The sequence below is a fragment of the Lepidochelys olivacea genome (assembly GCF_965140295.1).
Source record: "Lepidochelys olivacea isolate rLepOli2 genome assembly, chromosome: 7".
Classification (NCBI taxonomy): Eukaryota; Metazoa; Chordata; order Testudines; family Cheloniidae; genus Lepidochelys; species Lepidochelys olivacea.
The window spans coordinates 24,427,447-24,446,300 of NC_140417.1; the positions used below are offsets into that span (position 1 = coordinate 24,427,447).

The 18,854-nt window shown below is 51.1% G+C and overlaps 1 protein-coding gene and 1 long non-coding RNA gene across 2 annotated transcripts in view; one reads left to right on the forward strand and one right to left on the reverse strand.

Annotated features, from left to right (window-relative positions):
* CELSR3 (cadherin EGF LAG seven-pass G-type receptor 3) overlaps window positions 1-10,275 on the reverse strand; it is a 67,572-nt gene extending 57,297 nt beyond the window's left edge. The window contains exon 1 of the mRNA XM_084634594.1: window positions 6,864-10,275. Within this exon, the coding sequence (XP_084490720.1) occupies window positions 6,864-10,161 (3,298 nt within the window). The 5' untranslated portion in view covers window positions 10,162-10,275. The remainder of the gene's footprint in view (window positions 1-6,863) is intronic.
* A 2,872-nt stretch (window positions 10,276-13,147) lies between these two features.
* On the forward strand, window positions 13,148-18,584 carry LOC311523103. Its single transcript, XR_014712264.1, has 5 exons — window positions 13,148-13,215; window positions 13,651-13,825; window positions 13,961-14,093; window positions 14,872-14,939; window positions 18,302-18,584. It is a non-coding gene; the product is annotated as an uncharacterized lncRNA (long non-coding RNA).
* Window positions 18,585-18,854: the final 270 nt, after the last annotated feature.

The window sequence follows — 18,854 nt, forward strand, 5'->3', positions numbered from 1 at the left end:
AGGGAGCAGTGAGCTCTCTCCCAGTGGCTCTCCCAGTGGCTGATGTGTGCCTGGGGAGAAAGGGATGACGCGTCTATCCAGCATTAGACAGCGGGACTGTCAACACCTCAGACTGATCGACCCAGTGGGTCCCAGAAGCTGTGATGAAACAGGGAATTCCCCACGTGGTGCAGCAGCTGCCCAGCAGCTGCTCCTATGTTTCTGCTTAGCATATCTGACCCGGTGTGAAGTGCCCTGCATGTGTCCCGTGCTACAGAAATGATAACTCAGCTAGTGGGGCAGACAGCGTTGGACTCCTCTCAGGACTTCCCTCATCTCTGGAGACCTGGGAGATGAAAAAGCAGCCCTGATGTCTCCTGAGGGGAACTCAGACTCAATGAAAGGGGATCCCAGTAATGTGACAGTTTGGACTGTGTAGAATCAGCCCTTCTCACCCAAGTGCTGGGATGGTCATTCCGAGGGGCACTTCCCCACAAATGGAATGTGCCTGAGACCAGATTTCTGGAGGATCCCCTATTTCCCCCTGTCCTCACAGAATGGCCTTGTGCCATATTAGTGCAGCAGACCAGGGATGACACGGAGACTGGCAAACTCATTTCACGTCTGACAACAAGTGATACCAGAATCCAGACCATAGATGGTGCTTCTGAAGCACAAAGCGGTGATAGAGACTCCACCAGGCCTTGACAATGCATTCCCGGCTTGCCCCAGCCCGAAGATCTGTTCATTGTGACATACCACCCAGCCCCTGCTTTACACAAGGGGGGGGGGGGCTAGTCCAAGTGACCCCATGTGGGCTGTTCAGTATTCACTGTCTGCACAACACAATGCATCCCACTTGACAGTACTGCCTGTAATGGAGCTCAGGCCTTTGCCTGGCCTCCCTGTCCCTGCCACATTAAGGGGACGCAGATGGCTCAGGGAATGACCCTCCAAAAAAACAAAGAAACCCCAAAGCTGACTGGAGGCACTAACACCCCTGGGAACCATTTAATCACAGACTCCTCAGCCATTCTGATTAACTCCGGCCCTGGTGAATGGATGGCGAGCCAGATATTGGTGACTATTCTTGTCCTACAAAGAGGTGTGTCCTGGAAACTTGCCCACAGGGAAGGTAGGGAGGAGAGGCAGGAAAGAGAGTTTCCAGCCTCAGGGCAAACCCAGGTTCAGCAGCAGGGAGGAGGGATTGCTACTTTTGCATTGAATTGAGGTTTACAATAACCACATACAAAGCTGGAGAGGTATAGAGCTATAGAGACTGAGGGAGCAGATCAAAGTGCTCCACCCCCTCAGGATAAACCCAACTATCCTGAGAGAACAGGGGCCCTGGATAGGCCTGCATGCCTGAATGTCCCAGGTGTTTGCAGTTTTGTTGTAGATGGGTTGGTCCCAGGATATTAGAGAGACAAAGCGGGGTGAGGTAATATTTTTCATTGGACCAACTTCTGTCGGTGAAAGAGACAAGCTTTCCAAGAGGAGCTCCGTGTAGCTTGAACACTTGTCTCTCTCACCAACAGAAGTTGGTCCAATAAAAGATACTACCTCACCCACCTTGTCTCTCTCACTTACCCAAGGGAGAGCCATCTATACAGCTGGAAAGCTGCTCAGCCACCCACTCTACCCACCTATTCCCAGAGGAGATACCCATCTATATGGCCTGAGAGGAAACAGTTGTCAGCTCCTCACTTCCCATTCTTCTTCCAAGCTGTACCACCTCCTATCCCTGTCCCACACCTACACCGCTCTTTCTCCTTTCAGACAGGTTGAGATGATTAGATCTCATTTGAGGGGGGTCAGGGAGGGTTCTTCTCCATTCATTTACCAGCCTGGCCTTGTTTCAGTCCATGAAGTACTCAGTGCTGCATTATGATGGACCATCCCAGGCTAACTTTGCAAGTGAAGAGAGGCTGTGAGGTCTCAGAGGCTGCTCTTGAGTTAATGGCCTGAGAATGGAAGATAAAATTGCAGTCACATTCTGTAAAACACCCTCTGAAGAGGAGAGGGAAGAAAGGAGTTGAGCAGCATGGCCAGACTTGCTAAAGCAGCCTAGCATCTTTATCTCCTCTTCAGTCACACTGGGGCCTCTTCTTTTCTCAAAGCCTTGGGGCTCCCTCGGTTTCTCCCCCCGCAACATATACACACTTTGCTGTGTCATTCAGCACCCTGGAGCAGAGAGTGTTAGTGTGTGAGAGCTATGCAGAGGCTTTGTGTCCCACTCTGCCAGAGAACACCTCCATAACAGTAGGTTTGGGTCCATCCATGGTGGAAGCTGTAGGCACTATACTGTTAAAGATACTGGGTAAGTGAAAGCCAACGGACCTAGCAGAAAGCCAACCACCAATCACATTCAAACCTCTCACCCCAGAGTGAACATCACTAGATGCTACATTATGACACAGTTACATCTGCTCATGACAAATGCTGCCTGACGAAGCAGCCATCAGAGACTAGTGCTGCACACTTGGAGCCCATCTCCAAAGTACAGGGAACAAGTTCAATTCAGGATATCCCAGTTTATGGTTAATACTCAAGCCTGAATGTCTCAGTAGTCCCTTTCCCCCAATGATAGCTTAATGTCTCTTTTTCTGGTGTCCAATGCCACGCCAAGCAGAAACAGCGAGGGATGCAGAATATACAATCTTACTGTTGTTTTTCCTAACACTTCAATCACCAGGCCCCATAAACCAAAGATACAGAAGAATCAATGCCTCATAGAAAACATTTTATTCAGAAACAATTCTCCCTGAACACCAGCTTTTCTGTATGTCCTCTGGGACCTTTGTCTTTTAGGAGCTCAGCAGCCTCTGATGTTTCTTTCCCCATCTCATGTCATAATCCTGTTTGTAGCCTCACAATCAGTTGCCTAAGAGATGATGATGCCATCACAAATAAAGATTCACAACATTCACATTTGGGAATAAGGAGCAAGAGAGATGCCTGTGTTGGAAAGATCTTGGTGTTTTTTATGAAAATGTCTTTAGGAGTAAGGCATGAAAGGAAAGAGAAACTAAGAGAGAATTGTTTCTGAGGTAAATGTTCCTCTCTGTTTTCCAGGAGGCATCAGCAGCTCTTTCAAGTTCATGATATATATAATTTGGGGGAATTGTGAGATCTTGTGAATCTGGTCAAATTTAACTTGCGGAGTGTATTATCACTAAATTAATTACAGGGCCTCTTGCCTTGGCAGCTTTAAATATGGAGATTAAAACATAATATCCAAGGACACTGCCAAACTGTTACTTAACACCTAACCTAAATAAGTGTGTGTTGCGCCATGCCCTAAAGGTTACTAATAATGGACCTGCAAGGGGAGCAAGTTCCAAAAGCAGGGCCTCTCCAGAGAAAAACTTGGCAACAAACAATGGAGGACAAATTCAGCCCTATGGTAACTTCATTGACTTCAATAGAGGGATTTGACTCAGTGTTTAAACTAAGGACCTGACAACAAATGCACCCCATTTGATCTTAAATGCCATGGTGAAGTATAAGGTAAGAGGCACCTTAGATAACTGGTTCCCAGACCTTTCCGAGCTTTAAAGAGCATCACCACCACCTTGAATGGCACTGAGAAGCAAACAGGAGTCTAATTCAGAGATGTGAATGAACAATGTTATGTACTCATTGTGAGCCACCCAGGCCCTGCATACTGAACCAGCCGGCATTTCAGGGTGGACTTCAGAGGTAGCCCTAAATAGAGCATATTACAATTGTGCAGTCTGGAGTAACAGAGGCACGGATGACAGATGCAAGTTCTCAGGCTCCTGGCCACTTGGTAAAGACTAGTCACCAGAGCTGTCTGGGAGGGGCAACAACTGCTACAGTCGGACTCCAAAGTGCAACCCATTTTGGTTTGAGTTGGGCATGCACTCTCACCACCTGCCAGGATGTGGAAGGTTTTGTGCATTGATACCCACTGTGAAAGATTTCAAGCACTGATGAGACAAAGTTTCATGCAAAATGCTAGCTGCCATGAACTAGTTAGCTATTGTGCATGGTGGGTTTGATCTTGTCACTTCCGAGGAAAAGGCTCACGCAGTGATGCCTGCCATAGGACTTGCCATACCAGGTCAGACCAATGGCTCATCTAATCCAGTATCCTGGCTCAACTGTGGCAGATGCTTAAAATGAAGATGCAATAACCCCAAAGTGGGTTTTATGCACAGAGGACACTAATGATGATTGGCTCCATTGGGAGCTGCATCCAGCCTTCTTTGGACAGAGTGTAGGTCTGACATTGGTTCTTTCAGAGGCATTATAGGGGGATCCATCCAATCACCCTCAGGAAACTCCTGTACGTTTCCCTTTGAGACCTGCCACTCCAACTCAAACACTTTATGCCTCTGAGCCAAAGTCTATTGTTTTTGCTGCCTATCAGTGGTTTTGTTATTTCAGTCCCTGTGGAATAATATTGTTTTAGTACTATTACAGTCTTCCCTTCCTCCTCACGCCATATTAACCCTACCAATGACACGATCCTAGTAGATAACAAATACAGCTGGCAGCCAAACAGAGATGGAGACTGAACAGGCACTTGGTATATTCTGTTTCATATATTCATATATTCAGTGTAGTGGTAATCTATTCTTTAGTGTAGTGCTACATTCGAGCCTTCCTTCCAGTCTGTAGCCCTCTAGCATTTTACGAAAGAGACCAAAAACCCACGCAGAGCAATGAAAGCTTCTCCCACACTGGGAACGTTCTTGGTCTGTTATATGATAATAGCTCTGGGTATCTTACCAATGTGCTTTTATTGCTGTGGATCTTCAGAAATGAATGCACTTGGGTTACAGAAGGAAGTTCATTTTGGTACAGCAGCTTTAAGACTGCACTGTATAGAAATGAACAGTGTAATCAAATTTTAATTTAAGTTCATTTTAATCTGCAAAATGCCCCTAGCCCTTTCTTTAGATGTCACTATAATTTTGTGTTGATTCTGACTGTGAGCTTTGGGCCTTCCATCACTATATGTTTATAAAGTGCATGGATGGTGCTCAGTAAATAACAGAATAATAAAAAATGCCAGGGCTACAGGAAGGTGATATTCTTACAAGCAGGATCCAAACCTAAACACCCCTAGTGCCCACTGAAACCAACAAAAGGCACATTTTCCATTCTGCTCCCCTCCTGCAAGACTGGGCTTTCTTTCTTATCCTTCTTGCCACTGTGAGCTTAGCTTTTTCTAGCCTCACTTCCACTGGAAAATAATTACATGGTAATTTCAAGAGCCTTGTTGTTCTAAGGTAGTTTAGTGCAAGGCCTTGAAATGTGATTTCCCCCTGCCTTTGTGCAGGGTTAAGTGTGTTAGGAGGCAGAGCCTGCATAAACATACTCTGGCAGAAGCAAGAAAGGTCAGCATGGCTCCCCCCATCTCTAGTAATCAGTCTGTGCATGTGTGTGTCTGAATATGATATTACCCTGCCCTGCAGTTACAATTAACCCCTAAAGAACCTCAATCTAGTGAGGCGCTGGAGCTGAGTACGCTGGCCTGGACTGAACATATCACCATTTAAAGCCCATACTCCATCTTTTGAAAGGAACAAGGGCCTTATTTTCCAAGCTCACTCACTAAATGAGCTGGTAGGGTGAGGGAAGGAGGAGGAAGGGTTAGATGGAAGGTGAGGATCTGTGGAAAGTCATGAATAATGTAAGCCTCCCTAGACACAGCTACATAACTTAGTCTGTGTCACTGATACCCTCCAAATGGACACCTCCCCCACCTCCTTCTACAAGTCACACATAGGTTATTTGGTATTTCAAGAAACAGCCTCTACAAGGCAGGAAGGATGGTCTTGTGGTAAAGGCAAAGGACTGGGACTCACAAGATCTACATTCAAATTTGGTTCTGCCATCAGTTTCCTGTGTGACCTCGGGCAAGTCACTTAATCCATCTGTGCCTCTGATCCACATCTGTAAAGTGGGGATAACAGTAACTCACTATGTCACAGGGGAAGTGAGTATGGATACACACATTAATATAGGGGATACACATCACACAAGGGCCTACACTGACAATTTAGGGGATACATTGTAAACCTCTCTTCTAAAACTGTGCCTGCGATCTTTTACACCCAATTTCTGTGCAAGCAATAACTTGGATTCCAAAAAATGAATTCAAAATTGTAGAAGCTGCTTTTGAAATGTAGCCCTAAGTATTTGTAGTATTAATATTCCCAAACCAGAATTTTGAAACATGAACTATTTTTGGAAGGGTGGGGAGAACAAAAAGGGAGTTGAAGACAAAAAGGGGAATGGTAACAGCAAACATTTGAAAAAGATTTTTTAAGGGGCTGAGTTTGAGACCCAAGCTTGGTCCCTCACTCCCTGAATCAGCAAAAGCTGAGAGCACAGTGGCAAGAGCATGCTCAGGCCCTGAAGGATGGGAATGGCTCACTCTCTGACTTAGGAGGGGCTCAAAGCAAAACAGAGATGGCACATTCAGCCCCTGGGGTCAGCAGCCTCTAGGAACCAGCAGGAGCAGTCTGTTCAGCCACCAGGAAAAGCAGTGTGCTTCCCAAGCCAGCATCCTATGCAGTGTATCAAAAATACCAGCATTTACTAGAGAGAGCACCTCATGCTTAAAGCTATAACGAACTGATCTTCTAGCTAAATAGCAACACTTTGCTGTTATACAGCATTGTCATCCTAACATTTCAAACGCTTTTCAAGATGCTCCAGTAGTATGGATACTATCATACCCACATTTATTTTATTTTATTTTTTCAGATTTTAAGTAAAATAATGGCCCAAATGCTGAAAACTCAGCACCACAAGATACATGTTGGAGTCTCCAGCCTGGAACCACCTGAACATCTCTAGGAAATGTTTAAATTATCACAGTCATCCAAAGAGTTTAAATATCTTACCTGTGACCGTCACCAGCATGGAGGCCACCAGGGGACGATTGTTGTCCAGCTTACGGCTCAGCCTCAGCTCACCACTTGACTGATTTACAATCAACAAGTGCAGCTCATTGCCCCGTTCAAAAGTGTAGAAGAGCCTGTCGGACACATCTGGGTCATAAGCCGGGATCTTCCCTATGACCCCCGAAGGGAAGGTGTTGGACCTGTTGGAAATGTAGTTGTTGAAGAGGATCTGGAAGTTCCTGAGGACAGGGCTATTGTCATTCTGGTCAATGAGTTTGATGTGGACTGTGGCTCTGCTGACCAGGGGGGCAGACGTTGCCTGGACCACAATTACATATTCGGGCTTTGTCTCATAATCCAGGTCAATCAAGGCAGTGAGCTCCCCAGAAAATATGTCCATCTGGAAGATCTCAGGGATGTTGCCTTCCACAATCTGATACATGATCTGGGCATTAGGTCCCTCATCTGGGTCAATGGCTGTGATCTGGGCCACCACAGAGCCCACAATGCTGTTCTCCTTCACCAAAACCTCAAACTCTTCAGCTGGGAAAACAGGGGCATTGTCATTCACATCTTGAACAGTGACTTGAATGTTGACTGGGGTTCTTTGCGCGGGGACCCCCCTGTCCACAGCATAGGCAGTCAGCTCATAGACTGGGACACTCTCTCGGTCCAGCCTGCGGACAGTACGGATAATCCCAGAGGTGGGCTCTATGGTAAAATCCCCATCCCCATCCTCCCCATTCTGGAAGGTGTATTGTACCCGCCCATTGGTGTGGGCATCGCGGTCAGTGGCAGAGATCTGGAGCACGCTGGTGAATGGAGGGGCATCCTCTGATATAATGCCTTGATAGTGAGCACTGACAAACTGAGGGGCGTTGTCATTTACATCATTCACCATGATTTCTACATAGGTGGTGTCCGCTTTCTGAGGGATCCCGTTATCTTTGGCAGTGATGGCCAAGGTGTAGGTGACCTGGTCTTCGTAGTCCAGCTCCGCCTGCAATGTGATGGCACCAGAGTCCGCATCAATACGAAACTGAGGAATATTGTCCTCTAGGTAATAAGTGATCCTGGCATTTTCCCCCACATCATCATCGGTGGCACTGATGACCACCACAGTGCTGCCCACAGGACGGTCCTCATTGACACTCACTGAATAGTGGGCACTCTGGAACACAGGCCGATGGGTGTTGGCATCAGTGATGTTGATATGAATGTGACAGTTGTCATGCAGTGTCCGGTCAGAAGCAGTCACTGTTAGCACATAACGCCTCTCTTGCTTGTAGTCCAAGGGTAGAGAGAGAGTGATCAGCCCCACTCCTCCCTGAGTACTGATAGAAAAGCGGTTCCGGGTGTTCCCCCCAGTTATCTGGTAGCTTATGGCACTGTTCACATCCCTGTCGATTGCCGTGACACTGAGAACACTGGTCCCCACAGCAGCATCCTCATTTAGCCGGATGAAATACTCCTTTTGGGTGAATTCAGGTCGATTGTCATTCACATCCATGACAGTGATGGTGACACTAGCGGAGGCAGATAAGGATGGAGAGCCATGGTCCCGAGCCTCTACCCCAAAGAAATAGTGCTCCACTGACTCACGGTCCAAGGGGCCACTCACTGTGATCCACCCAGTGGCGCTGTTCACCACAAAAGGGGTGTCAGCTGAGACCCCAGTTAGTTTATATTCCAGACGAGAGTTCTCCCCGTAATCTGCATCCACTGCCTGGATGTGGATCACTGAATGGCCAAGGGGGGCATTTTCCAGGACAGAGATTTGAAAGGGGGTGCTGACAAAGATTGGGGCATGATCATTAATGTCCACTACTTGGATGCTGGCCATGCCAGTGTTGTTAGACAAAGGAGGGCGCCCTGCATCCTGAGCACGTATCCTCAGGGCATATTCACGTTCAACTTCAAAATCCAAAGGTGCGACCACCTGTATCTCCCCAGTCACACTGTCAATGGAGAACTGGCCTCTGCTGTTCCCACTGATGATGTTATAATGGACTAAAGCATTATTGTCTTTGTCCACGTCAGTGGCAGTAACTCGCAAAATTTCTGTATGGGGTCTTATATCCTCTCTCACCTGGACGATGTAGCGTTTTTCACTGAACTGAGGGGAATTGTCATTCTCATCCAGAACTGTGATATAGACTTTAACTGTGGCAGATCTGGGCCCAGGCTCCTTACCCTGGTCGTTTGCCTCCACCACCAAAGAATATTTCTCCATTTTCTCTCTGTCCACTTGCCCGCTGGTGGTGATCAGACCTGACCTGGGATCTATCTCAAAGACAGAGTGGGCTGCTTGCTCATTCACAAATCGATACCTGATGTTTGCATTGTGTGGGGAGTCCACATCCGTGGCCCTCAGCTGTAAGATAGGGTAGCCTTCTTCTACATTTTCCCTAATAGTCTCTCTGTACTCACTCTGCTCAAAAACAGGATCATGATCATTTCGGTCAGCAACAGTTACAGCAATCATGGTGGTAGCAGAAAGACGGGGGATGCCATGATCCACAGCAGTAACCCGGAAATAGTGCAGGTCCATAGTCTCTCTATCCAAAGCTTTGGTGGTGGTGATGAGACCATTCTTGGGGTCAATGCTAAACAGCTCCATGGACCTGCTGTTCATCAGGGCATCCATGGAGTAGACTAGCTTCCCAGCCTCCCCTGAATCGGGGTCTTGTGCTGCCATAGTTATCACAGGAGTCCCTGGAGGCTGGTTTTCAGCCACCTGAACCTGGTAATTATACTGAGGGAAGTGCGGGTGGCGGTTGGCTGCCCTGCTAGTCCTTAATAATGGTAGGAATGCACTCTCTCGCTTCCTCCTTTGCTTGACAGGCGGATAATGTGTTAGATCAAGCTGCATAGTTGGACTAGGCTTTACTGGCAGGTGACCAAAGAGCTCCAGGGCTGAGGGGCTCCCAAAGTCCACGGCAAAGCAAAGAGTTTGTAAACAGCCTTTGGTGGAATCAAACAGGTGAAAAAACAGACAGGGATCCTGCTTTCTGTGCGGCGTGGGCGGAGCGCGGACTGGATCGAGTCCTCGGGTCGCTCTGGGAGCTGTCCCGGGTGAAGGTGGTGCTGAAACGGCCTCTTCCAACTCACCGGCCTGCGCCTGCCCTTCCGTATCCTTCTCCAACCGCACACTATGGTCCGGGCTGGCTCCCCAGCGCTCGCCTGCGCGCCGGCCGGGCGGCTGTCTCCCTGCACACCGCTGAAGACAGGTCACTAGGGTCAGCCACTCACTGAGGTGCGAGCGGCTGCGGCGGCAGGGTGGCGGCCTCAGCTGCATCTTTGCAAACCAGGAGCGGCTCTCCGAGGCCGGCGGGTACCTCTCCGGGTGCCGGAGCCTCGCCCCCGGGGCCAGGGACTCCCAGATTTCCAGCTGCCAGGGATCCGTGCAGTTGTACGCGCCGGGACTGGGCTGGTGCCTTGCCACTTGCATTACACACAGCCGCTCGCCGTGCAGGGAGTGCCCTGCGCCCGCCGCGCTCAGCCAGCCCCCGGGGGAGCTCGGGGCCCCTGTGGCAGGGCGCAGGGGGCTCTGGCTCGCACAGCCGCAGCAGGCTCTGTCCCTCTGGCCGCCCGCACTGTCCAGGGAGCCAGCCCCATTGTCCCGGCCCCGCTGCTGTCCGCTCGCCTCCTCCCCGGGGCTCTGGGCCCCGCTGCAGTCGGTCCCGAGGGAGACGAAGGTGCCTGGGCTCTCCGGACCCGCCCCGCTCCCTGGCTGCTCGGCCGGCTCCCTGCCTTGGTGCCACGGCGGCTCGGTGCAGCCTTTCCCGCTAGTCCTGCGGCCGTGGCTCGGCGCTGCTGCCCAGCCGCCGGGGCTCTGGGTGCGGGGCTGCCCAGCGCCCTCCCGGGCCAGGCCCGGCGGCTCCGGGGCCAGCGCCGGGGCGTTTATAATCCACAAGCAGGGGGAGCCGCCGGCCCGCTCCCCCTGGGCAGCTGCCGGGAGCGGAGTCCTCTTCGTGCCCCACAGCGGGGGCCCCGAGCCAGCTCGGGGGCCCCCCCTGCCCCGCCGCGGCTTCCCGGGCAGGGCTCCCCTCCGACCCCCCGCCCGCGGGAGGGGGCAGCCGCAGCGACACCCCCTGCCCACAGCCGAGCCCCCGGCGGCCGAGCCGGCTCCGTGCATCCCACCCAGGAGGACTAAGCCCCGCCAGCGGGCCTCCGCGCACGCCAGCCCCCTGCTCGGCCCCTCCTGCTCCCGGCTCTCCCCGGGTCCCGGCTCCCCGCGCCGGGCGCAGCCCCCGGGCCCCTCGGCTCCCCGCTCCCCCCGGCCGAGGGGGAACAAAGGGAGAAGGAGAAGCAGCAGCAGCAGTAGCCGCCCCCGGCGGCTCGGTCCCGGCAGCGGCGACAGCGGCTCAGCCATGTTCCCCCCGGCCCCCTCCCCGCCCCCGGGCGCCCGGCCCTAGCGCTCCCTCGGCTCCGCTCCGCCTCTGGCTCTGCCCCCCGCCGCCCCGCCACCATCTACAGGCGGCGGCTGGCTCCTGCGCGGGCCGGGCTGCTCCGCGGCGGCGGCATCGCCTCCTCCCGCAGCCCCAACATGGCTCCCGGCTGCCCCGATGGTCCGCTCCGCCCTCCCGCTCCCCTCCCGCCGCCCCGCAGTGGTAGCGCCCGCCCGGCGCAGGCTGCAGCGGCCGCCATCTTCACTGTGGGCTGGCTGGTGGGGGGGGGGGGGGGGAGGGGGCGGGAGAGATGCGGGCGGAGCTGGCCAGGGTGCTGCATGGCGCGTTTCACTGGGGAGGGGGCTGCGCGCAGCTGGCAGAGCGGGAGGGGGGAAGGGGAGGGCTGTGGGGAACGGGGGGGGGGTGTTGTGGGTGTGGGGGAAGGGCTGTGGGGAATGGGTCGGGGTGCCAGGGCGGAGGGGCTGTGAGGAAGGGGTCGGGGTGCCGCGGGGGGGGGAAGGGCTGTGGGGAAGGGGTCGGGGTGGTGGTGGGTGCGGGGGAAGGGCTGTGAGGAACGGGGGAGTGTTGTAAGTGTGGGGGGAAGGGATAGGGGGAAGAGGTCGGGGTGCCGATGGGGGGAAGGGCTATGGGGAAGGGGTCGGAGTGCCAGGGGGGGAAGGGATAGGCGGAAGGGGTCGGGGTGCCGGGGGGGGAAGGGCTGTGGGGAAGGGGTCGGGGTGGTGGTGGGTGCGGGGGAAGGGCTGTGAGGAACGGGGGAGTGTTGTAAGTGTGGGGGGAAGGGATAGGGGGAAGAGGTCGGGGTGCCGATGGGGGGAAGGGCTATGGGGAAGGGGTCGGAGTGCCAGGGGGGGAAGGGATAGGCGGAAGGGGTCGGGGTGCCGGGGGGGGAAGGGCTGTGGGGAAGGGGTCGGGGTGGTGGTGGGTGCGGGGGAAGGGCTGTGAGGAACGGGGGAGTGTTGTAAGTGTGGGGGGAAGGGATAGGGGGAAGAGGTCGGGGTGCCGATGGGGGGAAGGGCTATGGGGAAGGGGTCGGAGTGCCAGGGGGGGAAGGGATAGGCGGAAGGGGTCGGGGTGCCGCGGGGGGGGGGGAAGGGCTGTGGGGAAGGGGTCGGGGTGGTGGTGGGTGCGGGGGAAGGGCTGTGAGGAACGGGGGAGTGTTGTAAGTGTGGGGGGAAGGGATAGGGGGAAGAGGTCGGGGTGCCGGTGGGGGGAAGGGCTATGGGGAAGGGGTCGGAGTGCCAGGGGGGGAAGGGATAGGCGGAAGGGGTCGGGGTGCCGCGGGGGGGGGGAAGGGCTGTGGGGAGTGGGGCGGGGTGGTGGTGGGTGCGGGGGAAGGGCTGTGAGGAACGGGGGAGTGTTGTAAGTGTGGGGGGAAGGGATAGGGGGAAGAGGTCGGGGTGCCGGTGGGGGGAAGGGCTATGGGGAAGGGGTCGGAGTGCCAGGGGGGGAAGGGATAGGCGGAAGGGGTCGGGGTGCCAGGGGGAAGGGCTGTGGGGAGTGGGTCGGGGTGGTGGTGGGTGTGGGGGAAGGGCTGTGAGGAAGGGGGGAGTGTTGTAGGTGTGGGGGGAAGGGCTGTGGGGAAGGGGCCGGAGTGCCGGGGGGGAAGGGCTGTGGGGAAGGGGCTGGGGTGCCGGTAGGTGAGGGGAGCTGATATGGGAGGCAGGGGCTGGAAGGAGCTGGTCAGAGGAGTGGGGGGCGTATTTGGGTGCTGGGAGCAGGGCAGGGTGCTATGGCTGTGGTAGGGGAATGGTGCATGAATGACTATAAGGGGTTAAGCCCCCGGCCCGTTTCTGCTTCTTGCCTGCTCTCCCTTTGTCTCACCTGTGTCTCCCTTCTCTGCCCCTTGCTCTCTTCCCTGCCTCTCCAGCAGTAGCTGATATAAGACAAGGGCCAAGTAGTCCACAGGGTGCTGCCTCCCCTCCCACAACAGACCGGAGCAGGTAGGATGGCCAGGCGACTGGACATACTAATTCACGTAAAGCCTCTGCCTCTGCTCCTACGCAGCATAGCACATCTTCCCCAACTTGCACGTTTCATATATCAGACAAATTAACTCCGACTCCAGCATCTCCCTTTTTGAACTAAAATGCACAAGCAGGAAATAGCTGTTGCAGGACATATTCACACCGTCTCGCAGTTGCATTTCTCATCACCCCTTATTTTCTCCTTGCTTCGTGCCTGCTCTGTCCAGCTCTTTTGCCCCTTCCCCGGAAGCAGCAGCAGAGGTAGGCTGGCCATAGTGTGTACTTCACAGAGCATTGATACTGCCATAAAAGTTGCTCGGTGAATTTCACAGCCAGGGGGTAGATGGAAATGAGAAGAGGTGGTGTACACAAGCTCTGACCTGCATCTTTGCCTTTTTTGATTAAATTTAGCATTCTAAATCCTGGAGAAAACATGAGAAAATTGATAACTGGAACGCTGCTTCCTTGGCCCTTGGGAGAGGAACTGGATGATGTAACAGGGCTGACCAGTTCCGGCTTTTATGAGTCTGAGATTCGGACCCGACAGTACACAGAAGATGTGTGATCAGAGAGCGCATCTCTACAGGCAAGTTGCATTTAGTGCTGGTGCTAATAAACTAGTTTTTAAATCTGGATTCAATTCTATACTCTCAGTTAACAAACATGGTTCCTCCCATGCCCATATGGTTGTCCTGAAATTCTTCCTTCCTTTGATCATTAGATGGCAATGTGCTTCCTGTGAGAATGAGAGGAAAACCAGAGACTAGGGGACATGTGGCTGAGAGAAGAGGGACCAAGAACATTGGGAAGAAAGCAAATGACCAGAATTCCATTTAAATTAATGGATGATGCAGGTCAGGCTAGCATTACATTATCTTTCACCCACTTCCTCACCCCTGCCCATGAGTCACTCTCAGTTAATCACCAGATCCAATAACGCTTTTATGAGAAGGCTAATTTATGTATTACAGCAAGCTCTGGGATCAGTTTCACCAGATACTTCCTGAAAACAGCCTGTCAGACAAATTACAGAGCACAGCCTTCTTTCACTTTCAATTCTAATATAGAATTTCATTGCTCTTTTGTAGGGTGTTCTTTCTGCTAACATTATATTTATAGTTGTACCACACAAGAAACATTAAGAACAAATTGTATAAAAGGAGGTTGTCCCTCATGTCAAGCCCCCACCCTAGCTCTGTGCCCATGTAAATCGAGGAATCACCTTGGAAATTAGACATCAGAAGTTACATGGAGAGAAAGTTAGATTAGACCTCCTTTGGGCCATTTCCCTCAGTTTTCTCTCACACCCTTCCTGTGATTTCAGAGCTCCTAGAAATATTGATTGCCACGCCATATGAGATATCTGGCTCTAACAATAGCCAATCGAAGATTCTTCACTGTAAGGTGCAAGAAGCCTCACAATGGACAATTTTGTAAATTTCCCCTGTGGGCACCTGCTTATTTCCAATCCCAAGCAGTTAGTGGATGGTTTATGCTTTGAAGCATGAGGGTCTCTAACTCTTACATTGTTTAAAAAAAAATTCTAGCAACGGTAACTGGGGATGTTCCTATTATTTATCTAAAGACCCAGTCCTTTTTAGACTCTCACATGTGAATTTAAATTCCAAGCAGAGGACTGAGAGCCAGAAGCTCCGAAGCTCCTATCCAGACAGTGACAGCAATCTCCTCCTTGGAACTGAGTAAGTAACAACTTACTTGCTTAAATTTCCCCAGCTGCAAAATGGGGATAACAGCATTGATTTAACTCGCACACAGGGCAATGTGGGGTATCCTTAGGGTGACCAGATGTACCAGTATTAGGGGCTTTGTCTTAGATATGCAACTATACCCACTGCCCGCCTCCCCCAAAAAGTGCCTTGATTTTTCACACTTGCTATCTGGTCACCCGAGGCATAATCAGTGAGTATTTGTAAAGAGCTGAGCACTGCTATTACAGAGACTTGTTTTTTAACTCAAACCTCCCTAAGAGTTTTAAAACTTTTCAAATGTTCTCCTCCCTGGCACATCTGTGCCACTGGAGCAGAGGAGATGTCCACTATTATCCTTTTAAAGATCTGACCCTGGGCTAGGGCATCCCAAGGGTTAATGCTCCATTGCCAGTTCCAATGGTACAGCCCTGACCACCCCTAGCCCTGGCATGTGGATGGCACAGGCCAATGCTCCACTGGCTAATGGGAGGCTGCTGCAGAGATTTAACAGAAGCTGGGCTAGGAAGAGAATTCAGATCAGAGCCTCATTGTCCCTATTATCACAAAGGAGAGAAACCACCCCCTTCACTCACACCAATGCCTAGGATTGGCCATTGAGTCAGCTGGCTTTTGTTTTGAGGTTCAGATTTGGAGCTTACGCTTCCCCTCTCATTGTGTAGAGTCAGAAAAAGCAGATACTCTAGGGCCTTGCATTTCAAATCAGGCTTCCCCACTCTCTGTGCCATGGTCACTGCCCACTTGCAAAAGAGGAGGCAGGATTAATGTATAAATATCTGACAGGTTACAAAAATAACTATTGGTTTCAGAGTAACAGCCCTGTTAGTCTGTATTCACAAAAAGAAAAGGAGTACTTGTGCTCAAATAAATTGGTTAGTCTCTAAGGTGCCACAAGTACTCCTTTTCTTTTAACAATAACTATTGATACAAGACCCAGAGGCCCAGAATATAGAAGAGGATCTAACCAATAATTATTTACTCAAGTTAGATAACATTTAATGGGTTCAGGCCTATTTAATCTAAAGTGTAGCCATAACTCTTTATTTAAGTTTCAGTATTTAAATAAGGGAGTCATTTTGCCTACTTGCAAAGTCCAATTATATGACACAGATAGAGATCACCTTGCACAGCCCAGCCAATTACTGCTGTGAAAACTTTAGCATCTGCTTAAACAGAGGAGCACAGAGGAGAAGCAAGGGGCTGGTGCAGCTCACCTCATTTGAAAGGGTACTTCTGCTCTCCCAGCTGAAAAGGAATTTTATGCAGTAGGAATAGTTCTTCTTCAGCATGTGAATGGAATTTGAAATCCCAGTAACATGTACAGAACGTACTTTTTAAAGTAACGTTATTGCTGTCCCCTCATAGTCATTATAACATCAGCAACCAATGAGAATATACATGAGCTGGACTTTACTCACTGGACACCCTCCACAGCAGATTGAATTTTGTTTACTTTCTGCAAGTAAAAGAAATGAACAAGCAGGAGGACAAGAAAAGCTCTGATCTGGCCTTACAAGTTGTTGGAGCTGGTTAAATATAGAGCTTGCACAAGTTTTTCTAGAGTACTATATACATTTTTTTCTGAGATGGGATTTTGAAGATGACTAGCTCCTAATAATATTTAGTATCGGTAAAGCACTGCACAAGCTACATACATACAGCAGTAGCTGCAGGTAGCAGGGTGTTTGATCTCTCTTATTAAAATCCTTAATGTCTCATCATAAACCTAAGGCACCGATAGCACAGTGATGGGCAGCAAATACTGGATCAACACATAAGCGAGAGACCAGCTGACAGCACAACAATAGGAAGTGAGTAGGGAACATTTTGGAGAAGGGCCACTGGAGCCAACCAACACAACGGTAGTGAAAAAGGTAATGTGATTCGGTGGCAAGAGCAGGGAATGTAGATTCTACTCCAGCCCATTCCACTGACCTGCTGGAGAAATCATTTAGCTACTTTCAGCTTCAGTGTCCCCATCTGTACTATGGAGATGGGCACTTTGTGAGGCACTTTGAAATGCTTTGTGTTATGTTTGTACAATGCCTAGTGCAACAGGGCCTTGATTAGAGCCGCTCAGTGCTACTAAACTCGAAACACCAGCCAATAATGTCATCCAGTCTGTCTCCTCTGGTGGCTAGTTCAGATTGCCCCTTCAGTACACTTGTGAGTACCACATTCAAGGCCTCCATGACCTATCCCCACCCTACCTATTATCTCTCATTCATTATTGAAAGGTCAGCTCCTGCCTCCAATCAGCCCATGATGCCAGATGCTTTCGCCAACTCTTTACATTTTCAAACAAGCACCTTTGTTTTCTGCCCTGTTGCCCCTCACACCTGGGAAAAGCTCCCCCTAAACATCTGCAGAACTAACTCATTATCCTCCCTCTAAAACCTCTTTAAGACTTCACTCTGGCATGAAGTCAATAAAAAACATGAAAATCTTTAGGCTGCTGGTGTGCTGAGACCACTGCCTATTATGCTGACCAACACTGACTCATTTCCCTGTACTCCCCTGTTAACCTGTCTGTATCCATCTATTGTTTGGTGACTCTGTAACAGGGCCAGCTGCCTCCTGAGCACCCCTGCATAGCCAGAGGTCATTCTGAAGTGCTCTGCTACCAATTTCTCCCCTTCTCAGGGCCTCATTTATTGACTCCTTATGTACTGGCCCTCCAGGCCCCAACCCCAGTTCAGTCAGTCTGTCCCTTTAGGTAGAGAGTCCCCAGCCTTTCTCCCCAGGACTAGATCCCAATACAAAGTCTCTCAGGCTTTACCTGGCTGGAGTTCAGCCTTCTTCACCCCTCTGGCTTTCAGGCTCCCAAGCACCTCTCTCAGTCAGGGTCTGTAGTGGGAGCTGGATCCAGTACTCCCGGGTTTTACCTGGCCGGAGCTCAGCCTCTCTCAGCTCTCTGGTTCTGGCTTCCGGTCCAAAACCCTTCTCTAAGTCAGGGTCCCTAGCAGGCGCCTCCTACTCACTCCTGTCACAACTCTCTTAGTCAGAGTCTTCCCTGCCGAAGCCTTTCACAGTCTGTCTACCATTCCCTGAACTCCCCCATTCCTCTTCACTGCAGTCTCCTGCTGCTCTTTGCAGGGCAGTCACCCTGATCTTTTCCAGATATGACTCATTCTGTGAGCAGGGTTGGCTAACCACAGCCCTTTGGTGGGTGAGCCACCCGGTTACAGTCTCTGTAAGCTCTTTGGGGGCAGAGACAGTCCTTTTGCTGTGTTTATATAGTGCCTAGCACAATGGGGTCCTGGCCCATGACTGGGGCTCCTAGGCACTATGATAAATATGATTCAAATAAGAAATAATCATTTGTCCATTTCCAGGGTTGAGCGTTCCAAGCCTTCTCAGGACTAGGTGTGCTAGAGTTCTTGACTTACCAATTCCAATGCCCACCTCCCTGTTCTCTGACATTATCCAAAGAAAAAGTTGGAAGATGAACGTACCCAATCCAGTCAGCGTCCTTGCTCACAAAGAACGGCATGCAGCAGCGAGTTCTTTGTGCACTTCCAAATGAGCTACGTGGACCAGCTAGGGGAAGGGGAGAAATCTCACTGTATGGGTGACTTGGCTGGTTTGAAGCAATAACAATAAAATCCTCCACATTCATCAGGCCCAAGAGTTTAATTTTTAAAGTACCAAAGTGCCCACTGGGAAACGGCCCAGGCATCTAGTGAAAGCACGGACTGTGCCATGCAGAAAGCAGGCTTCAGATCTGTCTTTAACCCAGCTGGCAAAGAAGGGGAGTGATGCAGAAATGGAGGTGGGGAGGCTCATGTAATAGGGGAGGGAAGCCCTCCTGCTAGCCCAGCAGTGCTGTGATGAGAGCTGCACTCAGAAGGGGGAAATGGGGAATATCTTGCAAGACAACTCTGACCT